Source organism: Garra rufa, chromosome 13, assembly GCF_049309525.1.
Source record: "Garra rufa chromosome 13, GarRuf1.0, whole genome shotgun sequence".
Classification (NCBI taxonomy): Eukaryota; Metazoa; Chordata; class Actinopteri; order Cypriniformes; family Cyprinidae; genus Garra; species Garra rufa.
The window spans coordinates 104,818-115,617 of record NC_133373.1 but is presented as its reverse complement, the minus strand read 5'-3'; the positions used below and the strand labels follow the sequence as shown (position 1 = coordinate 115,617).

At 36.6% G+C, this 10,800-nt stretch overlaps 1 protein-coding gene across 1 annotated transcript in view; it reads right to left on the bottom strand.

The window, feature by feature from the left end:
- The window catches only part of LOC141283292 (protein kinase C eta type-like), a 19,568-nt gene continuing 8,768 nt past the window's right edge, over nucleotides 1–10,800 (bottom strand). Inside the window, exons 2-5 of the mRNA XM_073816577.1 lie at nucleotides 5,456–5,594; nucleotides 5,182–5,370; nucleotides 1,889–2,035; nucleotides 1–147 (exon numbers count right to left, since the gene is read on the bottom strand). Coding sequence (XP_073672678.1) covers nucleotides 1–147; nucleotides 1,889–2,035; nucleotides 5,182–5,370; nucleotides 5,456–5,594 — 622 coding nt within the window. The remainder of the gene's footprint in view (nucleotides 148–1,888; nucleotides 2,036–5,181; nucleotides 5,371–5,455; nucleotides 5,595–10,800) is intronic.

Below are 10,800 nucleotides of genomic sequence, written 5' to 3'. Positions count from 1 at the left end.
TTAGTGCAGTCGCAGCTCTGGAGCTGTGTAGGTGAAGTCTTTAAAATCCTCCTGATGGAAAGGGAAAAGACTGTCCTCAATTGGTGTAAGACAGGGTTCCTCTTGAGTGAAGTCAGGGTCGAAATTGTTCACATCCTCAATAGAATCCTACAAAACAAAACAAAATTGTTATTTATAATCAGTATTCACACTTTTAAAAATTAATCAGCTGTTGATTCTTTCATGTCAAGTATACTGATAAATGCCACAATTTGGTGGGTCTATAAAGATCACAAGTGGTGATGTACAGTGGGGACAAAAAAAAAATATTTGATTCCCTGCTGTTTTGTATGTTTCCCCACTGACAAAGAAATGATTGGTCTATAATTTTAATAGTAGGTTAGGTTTATTTGAACAGTGAGAGACAGAATAACATCAAAGAAATCCAGAAATAAGTAGTTGATACCCTACCAGTCAGCAAGATTTTTGGCTCCCAGGTGTCTTTTATACAGGTAACAAGTTGAGATTAGGAGCACTCTCTTAAAGGGATTGCCCCTAATCTCAGTTTGTTACCTGTATAAAAGACACCTGTCCACAGAAGGAATCAATCAATCAGATTCCAAATTCTCCACCATGGCCAAGACCAAAGAGCTGTCCAAGGATGTCAGGGACAAGATTGTAGACCTACACAAGGCTGGAATGGGCTACAAGACCATCGCCAAGCAGCTTGGTGAGAAGGTGACAACAGTTTGTACGATTATTTGCAAATGGAAGAAACAAAAAAACACACACAAAAAAAACAGTCAATCTCTCTCGGTCTGGGCTCCATGCAAGATCTCACCTCGTGGAGTTTCAATAATCATGAGAACAGTGAGGAATCAGCCCAGAACTACACAGGAGGATCTTGTCAATGATCTAAAGCAGCTGGGACCATAGTCACCAAGAAAACAATTGGTGACACACTATGCCATGAAGGACTAAAATCCTGAAGCGCCCACAAGGTCTCCCTGCTCAAGAAAGCACATGTCCAGGCCTGTTTGAAGTTTTCCAGTGAACATCTGAATGATTCAGAGAAGAACTGGGTGAAAGTGTTGTGGTCAGATGAGACCAAAATCAAGCTCTTTGGCATCAACTCACCTCGCCGTGTTTGGAGAAGGGGGAATGCTGCCTGTGACCCCAAGAACACCATCCCCACCATCAAACATGATGGAAACATTATGCTTTGGGGTGTTTTTCTGCTAAGGGGACAGGACAACTACACCGCATCACATGGACGATGGACGGGGCCATGTACCTTCAAATCTTGGGTGGAAACCTCCTTCCCTCAGCTAGGGCATTCAAAATGGGTCATGGATGGGTATTCCAGCATGACAATAATTTAAAACACATAGCCAAGGCAACAAAGGAGTTGCTCAAGAAAAAGTACATTAAAGCGATGGTTCGGAGTAGATTTGACTACATTGCTATGCACTCCGAACCATCGCTTTAAGGTCCTGGAGTGGCCTAGCCAGTCTTCAGACTTTAATAGAAAATCTGTGGAGGGAGCTGAAGGTTTGAGTTGCCAAACGTCAGCCTTGAAACCTTAATGACTTGGAGAAATGGGAATGGGACAAAATCCCTCCTGAGATGTGTGCAAACCTGGTGGCCAGCTACAAGAAACATCTGACATCTGTGATTGCCAACAAGGGTTTTGCCACCAAGTACTAAGTCAAATACTTATTTCACTCTTTAAAATGCAAATCATTTTATAAATTTTTAAAATGCCTTTTTCTGGATTTTTCGTTGTTATTCTGTCTCTCGCTGTTCAAATAAACATCATTAAAATTATAGACTGATAATTTCTTTGTCAGTGAGCAAATGTACAAAATCAGCAGGGGATCTAATAATTAATTCCCCACTGTAGGCTTACTATTCGAGGTGTGAAAGGCGGTGTGAGCTCTCGTCTGTTCAGCTTCTCCCAGTCCAGTCCTGTGAAAAACGTGTGTGCAGTGATGGCCTCTTCTCCTCCATCTCTATCTATGCAGCCTAACCGACATGCTGGGTCTCTGGTGAGCAACTGTGTAGAGAGCAAACAGAAATCATCATCTAGCTTAAAAAAAACAGTCCTTGAAAAGTGCACTTGTGCTGTCTTTCAAATAAATGCCACTTGGTCATAGCATTTCCAATGCAAGAACATGGCTATATTCAAACCTGAAAAGTCCAAATGCTTTTGACGGAACTTTGTCTTATACAAATCAACTTGAAGTGATATTTTGGAAAAATACAACACTTTGACAATACCGTTCAAGACTGCCCACAATATTGCACAGATCACTGACTTAAGCTCTTGGTAAGGAGACAGAGTTATTAGGGTCTTTACTCCACTAATGCGAGAAGACCTCTACTCAGTCATATGACGTTAATCCTCCTACCATGACACAGCTCTTTAACCCTCCATGGTTCACAATGGAGCTTATGTAATGAGTCACAAAGGACAGGGGACAGTCTGTGATACGGACAACTTGGGTCTTTTAAAGGATTAAAAATCAGCAATGGAGGGTCTGTGCTCTCTGCAGGATGTTAAAGCCTCATGTTTACTGGTGCTTACATAGGAACAGCTGGCCAAAAGCCTTTGAACAGCCTCTTTGCTGCATTAGCCAAGAAACATTCACTTGGAGCTCTTAAATGAAGCCAGCTTTGGGTTTTTTCTGGTGAGAAGACCAGCACAGTCATGTTTCAGCATGAAGCCTTCTGTAGTTTTGATATAAATGTTTTGGCAATGTGTGATCACAACAGAAGAGGAAGAGAGTTTAATAAGACGTCACTGCCAGGAAAGTCACAGATTTCCCAACAAAGCTGCCTGAGATGTAAGTCAACACACTGGGGTTGTGTCCTTTGTGTATAAGTAAATTAATTTGTCTAGTAAAAGTCAGACAAATGTACTTATGCAAAACAATGGATTTCATTAAAGTGTCATCTGTGAGTATATTTACATCAGAAGTTATAATCGAGCTACAAGGCTTTTTTGTGTAATTGAGCTAGTGTTCATTGCTCTGGTTTTATTTTAATTGTAGCATTCGCACATTGCCGAATGCTACAGTCCTGGTCTTTACAGTTTCACACACAGTTAATGACATGTAGTCACTAATGTAGAATATACACTACCAGATTTTTTATGTTTTTTTTTTTAAAGAAAATGACTTCTGTTCACCAAGCCTGCATTTATTGGATCCAAAGTACAGTAAAAGCAATATTGTGAAATATTTTTAAAATTACTATTGCCAAAATGCAACCTGGGCTGTTTTTTTATACTGTAAACGAGACAAATATATATCTAAAAGCATAATTACGACAAACGAGCCGTTTTTGAGATTGAGCGTGATTTCGTTTTGTGGTCAGTGGCCGGTGAATGGGAGTACTAGGGGCATAAATTTGAGCGCATCAAAATCGATATTTTTACAACACTAAGAAGGCTCGACACACCATGAAACTTTGCTCGAAGTATCGCCTGGGTCTCTACACATGAACTCGAGCATTGAGAACATTGTTTGTGTACACAGATTTTACTAAAAAGAAAGGTTTTGAACAACTCACTTTCACTGTTTGAGTTTCCGCTCGCAGCCGTCTTGCCAGTCAAGAGGTGTCGATCTCCGAATGCGAATGAATGGACTTCATAGGATGAAATATTAGGCTTATATGAGGCTCTTTTTACAACTAGAAGGTTAATATTGTTTTTCACTTGTGACAAAACAATGAATTAGCCATGCATTTATATGGAAATATGCTTTAGAAGCTATCCATCCTCGCATTCGGAGATCGACACCTCTTGACTGGCAAGACGGCCGCGAGCGGAAACCCAAACAAGTGTAAGTGAGTTGTTCAAAACCTTTCTTTTTAGTAAACTCTGTGTACACAAACAATGTTCTCAATGCTCGAGTTCATGTGTAGAGACCCAGGCAATACTTCGAGCAAAGTTTCATGGTGTGTCGAGCCGTCTTAGTGTTGTAAAAATATCGATTTTGATGCGCTCAAAGTTATGCCCCTAGCACTCCCGTTCACCGGCCATTGACCACAAAACGAAATCTCAAAAGCAGCTTGTTTGTTGTAATTATGCTTTTAGATATAAGTTTGTCTCGTTTATATTAAAAAAAACTGCCCAGGTTGCATTTTGGCAATAGTTATCCTTTAAAATAACTGATTTCTATTTGAATATATATTTTTTTGAAATGTAATTTCTTCCTGTGATCGAAGCTATTATGTGATTTTCATATTAATACTCCAGTCTTCAGTGTCACATGATCCTTAAGAAATCACTGTAATTTATCGATTTCCTGTTCAAGAAACATTAATTATCATAATTGTCAATATTTAAAACAGTTAAGCGCATTTTTTCAGGATTCTTTGGGGAATAGAATGATCCAAGATCAGCAGTTATGTGAAATAAAAAGCTTTTGTAACCAGTATAATTTTTTTGAAGCAAAGAAATTATAAAAATTAATACTTTTATTTAGCAAGGTTGCTTTAAATTGATCAAAAGTGATAATAAAGACATTTATGCTGTTACAAGAAATATATACAGTATATTTCAGATAAATGCTGTTCTTCTGACCTTTCTATTCATCAAAGAAACCTAAAACAAATCGATTCAGCTGTTTTCAACATAATAATAATAACAAATGTTTTTTTTAGCAGCAAATCAGAATGGTTTCTAGAATGATTCGAATGATTTCTGAAGGTTCATGTGACTAGAGTAATGATGCTAAAATTCAGCTTTGAAACCACAGGAACGGTTTGCATTTTAAAATATATTCAAATTGGATTTTTTATTTTAAACAGTAATAATAATTTAAAATTGTAATGTTTTGGCTGTACTTTGGATCAAATAAATGCAGACTTGTTGAGCAGAAGAGACTTCTTTAAAAAAACGCTTTTGACTGGTAGTGTATAATCAAATATGTGAAGGTTAAATACATGATTAAATATCTCTGCATTTCAACCATAGGCCAATTCCAATTGTCCAATGGCTAAAATCCAATGCTGGATGAAGCTGAGCTACAATCACATTAAGTCTGCTAGCTTAACTTCACAAAAAAAAAAAAAAAAAAAACTAATGCAATTTCGAGACTTTTTATAGAAACAAACTGTTTTAGTCTGGCTGAAAGTGCATGTAAACAACCTCTGTGTTTATTCAGTCTGATATTTCAACCTTAGATCTAGACTCACTCCTCTAAGGATGTCCTCTGCCTCGTTGCTGAGCCAGGATGAATAAATGATCTCATCTTTGAGGATGCACTCAAACAGCTCGTCCTCAGTCTCTGCTTCAAACGGCGCGTGACCAGACAGCATCTCATAAAGCAGCACACCCAGAGCCCACCAGTCCACAGACATGCCATATGGCTCCTCCAGGATGATCTAAAAGAGAAACCATCAATACAGGAATTGTACACAAACCCTCATATTAACCACCATCTTCTTTTAAATCTTCTTTGATGCTCACCTCAGGTGCAATATAATCTGGAGTCCCACAGAAGGTAGTAGTGAGTTTTCCTTCACGTATATCCTCTTTGCACATGCCAAAATCTGCCAGCTTGCAGTGGCCATCTCTGTCCAGGAGAATATTGTCCAGTTTAAGGTCCCTTTGACAGAAAAACAAAAAAGGGTGACATTATTACCTTGCTGTATTAAGTAATTTTACATTCTTACATTGATTTAAACATGTTAAAATGCATTATATGCAGCAGAGTATTCTCTTGTTGGTAGTTAAAAGCATTATTAAATCCTTTTTAATAGCCAAAATATTTTACAAAAGGACTGAACGATTTGAATCATTTTATGAATGACAGGCTTTACAACTCTAAGTCATCAATAACAAGTGGAAGAGGCTGTAGTAGCACAAAAATGTAAACAAAATATTGCATACATATCATGGTAATAACAAATGGGGTTCACAGAGTTCAAACTGCATTGACACACAATGAGTGTGTAATGCAAATGTTTGCATGCTTGACACAAGGGTGTAGAGTAATCAGCACAAGAGGCAGCGTTCAGTCTCCTGTCATCAGAGAAGAAGCAATATTGATCCCGTGGAAAAGAGAGTGACGGAGTGTAAATTGGACTAACAGCTTGTTGTGGTCAAAGGTTCCTAGGGAAATGTGGTCTAATTTCATTAGAACGCAATTAACAGAGAAGACATTGAGAGGTGACCTCTTTACCATGTTGTTAAAAGCGCGTGACTCTGCTGCATTACCTAGTAAACAACAAAGAATAGAGTGTTTAAAAGCAAACACACTCCTTCCATCACTTACTACTTCATTCAGTTAGGGTGTTATTACATCAATGTATGGGCAACTATGCAGCCTCATTCATGAAAACAAGCATTTTGTGTGAGACATTCATAAAGAATATAAAGAATATTTGCACAAATTAAGGTTTGACACTGCAGTTGAATAGGGTAAAAAAATTAACTAATAGTTATCACCTTACTTACCTAGTTAATTGATTACACTGATAATTGCAAACATTTTTTTTGTATTACAAGTTTTCTAAAATCTTAGGTTTGAATATGCAAATGCATCATTTAATAAAATATACACTAATTTGCATACATTTCTAGCACAAACATCTAAACACTGGATAAAGTCAGTTTCAAAATTCTTTTTGACATATTAGAGTCAAATGTTTTTTTACAGAGGGTATGTTGGTATCTCATTTTGTTACTCCATAATTCAGAAAAAAATGAGAACAGACAGAAAACAAAGTATTTTTTTTTACCATTTTTGGGGAATGAAATGTATAAAACGAAGCAGATTATACATAAACAAATCCCTCTGTAAATTTTGAGAAAACAGCCTTTAAAAATATGGATTGTAATTGAAATCTATTGACACAAATAGATAAAGTGCTATAAAAGAAACACTTAACAGTGTCTTTTGGGTGTTTTCTTTCCAATAGTCTAAAAAAAACACTTAATGAAAAACCAAAAAGCCCAAAATCTCAAAATGACAGATGTATGAAAAAACTATGTTTTTGCCTGCAGCGTCTCCCCTTAATTAGTAAAATAAAGGAATTCACTTTGTACAACTAAAAAAGATTTTGACATCAGCTACTATGAAGAAAATATATGGAAAAAAATACTGCTCACTACCACAGCACTGAAAAAATTAATATGTGATGCTGGACCACAAAAACAGTCATAAGGGTAAATTTTATGAAACTGAAAGTTCATTAAACTCATTAAAGTTGAATAAATATGCTTTCCATTGATGTATGGTTAGGATGTGACAATATTTGGCTGAGATACAACTATTTGAAAATCTTAAAGGTTTTTTTAAATTTTAAGGGTGCAACAAAATCTAAATATTGGGAAATTGCCTTTAAAGTTGTCCAAATGAGGTTCTAAGCAATGCATATTACTAATCAAAAATTAGGTTTTGATATATTTATTGTAGGAAACTAAATATCTTCAAAGAACATGATCTATACTTATCCTAATGATTTTTGGCATAAAAGAAAAATCGATCATTTTGACCCATCCAATGTATTGTTAGCTATTGCTACAAATATGAGCACTACTTATGACTGATTTTGCGGTTCAGGGTCACATATATACAGTATATTGGTTTAGAATCATTTAGAATCATCTGCAATCAAGTATAGCGTGCAAAACTCAAATTTTACAGTAAAGATGCTAGCAATTTACACAGATTACACCTTAAAAAAAGATTTGTATTTCAAATAAACACTGTTCCTTTTAACAGTCCATTAATCAAAGATTTCCACAAAAATATTTAACAGCACAACTATTTTCAACATTGATAGAAATATTTCCTGAGCAAACCAGCATATTAGAACGATTTCTGAAGGATCGTGTGACTGAAGACTGGAGTAATGGCTGAAAATTCAGCTTTGAATCACAGGAATTAATTACATTTTAAAATATTTGTCTTCTTGTTTCATTTCAAAAGGTTGTTCTTGTTTCATGAATCAAGTAACTGGCACAAAAGGAAGAGAGGATGAAAGATAAGAAAATAAAATCGATATCTTAACTTCCTGTACATCATGCCTAATGAACAAGAACAGAGACATGCAGAGTCTCACGCTCACAATGCCAAAGAGTTGGCGCTGGCAAAAATAACTGTGTGGCAGACTCACCGGCCTGACCTTCAGCCACAGCCAAAATCTGCAGCTGGAGAACTGGCAGAAATATTTCAGGCCCTGTAAAAATGAACAAGTCTTTCTTCTGCCCAACCATCAGTGACGTAACCACATACTTTGGTCTCTATGTAAAGCAACTCAATGCGCTTGTCTTTAAACACCAAGTATTCTGATAAAAAAATAAAACAATCCCTCACAATAATCCACAAGTAATCCATACAACTGTTTTTGGATTAATGTGATGTTTTTATCAGCTGTCTCAACTCTCATTCACTGCAAAGGATCCACTAGTGAGCAAGTGCTTTTTTAAAGGGAGAGTTCACTCTAAAATGAAAACTACACCATGATTTACTCATCATCAAAACATATAGGTTTATATGACTTTCGTCTTCCAGATGAATAAAGTTATATTAAAAAATGTCCTGTCTCTTCCAAGCTTTATAATGCCAGTGGCTGTTGAAATTTGAAGTCCAATAAAGTGCATCCATCCATCATAAAAGTACTCCACATGGCACCAGGGGGTTAATAAAGGCCTTCTGAATTAAATCAATGCATTTTTTTAAGAACAATATCTATCTTTACACTACGAACATAGGCGTAGTGTGAGCTCTGGTCGAACTCTGTCCACGACAGTTTGCGGAGGCTAGGGTTTATGAAGATTTAAATACTGATTCACTTCAGAAGGCCTTTATTAACCAACTGACCCATGTGGAGCACTTTTATGATGGATGGATGCACTTTAGTGGACTTGTATTGGACTACTGAATATTAACAGCCATTCACTGCCATTATAAAGCCTGGAAAAGCCAGGACATTTTTTAATATAACTATGATTGTATTCTTCTGGAAGAAAAAGATTCGATACCTTTAGGATGTCTTGAGGGTGAGTAAATCATTGGGTAAATTAAATTTTGGGGTTAACTATACCTTTAATACAAAATTTCTCCAAGTCTGTTTCAATAAAGGAACAAACTTGTCTACATCTTAGATGCCCTGAGGATGAGTATATTTTTAGCAAAACCATCAATCCTTCGAAATGTTTACATCATCTGAACACTAAATAAATAAGCTTAGGATAATATGTTAATGTAAATATGTTAATTTGATAATATAATGTTAGGATAGGACAATATTTGGCCGAGATACAACTATTTGAAAATGGAATCTAAAAAGTGCAAAAAAAAAAAAAAAAAGAAAATCGCCTTTAAAGTTGTCCAAATAAAGTTCTTAACAATACATATTAAGTTTTGATGTATTTACAGTAGAAAATGTATAAAATATCTTCATGGAACATGATCTTTATTTAATATCCTAATGATTTTTGGCATAAAAGAAAAATGTATAATTTTGACCTATACAATGTGTTTTTAACTATTGCTCCAAATATACCCATGCTAACTAAGCCTGGTTTTGTGGTCCAGGGTCAAAAATGTTAATTTTTGTGTGACCTATACCTTTAAGGTAAAACACAATTAAACCAAAAATAGAAAAGCTTGATTTCTGTTGCCTTTTTGGAAACCACATGTTATTTAGCAACAGTGGAACAGTTCGAGAGGTCAACAAACACTCTGCATTTGCATTTTCTCCAAGCCTCTGGGTGGAACCTGCTGAAGTGAGACTGAAACACTAAAGTCATTAACGGATTCTTTGTTTCCGTCATGCACTGTCCAATCTTTTTAAATGAACCTGGTATAGTCCAATCCTCAGATTAGAGCACAGCCAGATTATACAGCATTACAGCAGCGTCTAGTATCGAGGGTAAGTAAGGTAAAGTGGAGTGGAATAGCTTGATGACTCAGAGGTCAATGAATCGTTGTACTGCTAAAATATAAAATAGGTGTTCCTGCAAAATCTACACTAAAATGTAATGTGCATGATATTAATATATATTTGGAATAATCTCAGTGCATATAATACTGCACTTTGTCATAAACAAAGTCATGTGATTAAATCAGAGCAGTGCACAGACCCGCTCTTTCTCTCTCCCTCCCTCATGCTCTTTTTTTCCCTGAGTAAACATCTTATGTAATAATAGCTCCAATGCATGCTGGGCAGGGGTGTGACATCAGATCAGGCCCTCACTCAAAATGTCCACACAGTCCTTTCCCGTGCCTCTTTATCATTCTCCCCATTAGCTTCACTTTACAAACGTGTTATAAACACTCTAAAATAATTAGCTTTAAAGCCCAGTAAAATCAAAAGGAAAGGCGAGAGTGGTCATAAAAGGGGCCATACGATTGTAAAGATGACAGAGGGTCAGCAGAGTTCACCAACATTCCTGAAAAGGTCCCTGAGGGAAGCTCGTAAACGGAGTAATCCTCATTTGAATGGGAAAGCAGTTTGTCAGATCTGTTTATATTTGGGCTTGGCTCTATTACGGGTGATCAGAAAGCTTACTCAGGTAGGCAAAGGTCGTGTGATTACAGCCAGGAATAGCGCCATGGAAAAGAAAGACTAAGCCGGGGCGGAGACTGTCTGTAAAATCTGACTAAGTGTATCAGGACATGCGCAGACAAGGCTGAACACATACATGTCAAATCAAACAACAGAGGGCAGTGGCACTGGAGTGTGAACATCTGCGGTATCTTCAGATGAGCGTTATGAATTTCAAATACTCAAATAGCCCAAAAATAATGTGATGACCGAAAATGTAAGACTTTTTTAATGATCCACGGTATTTCTCACCTG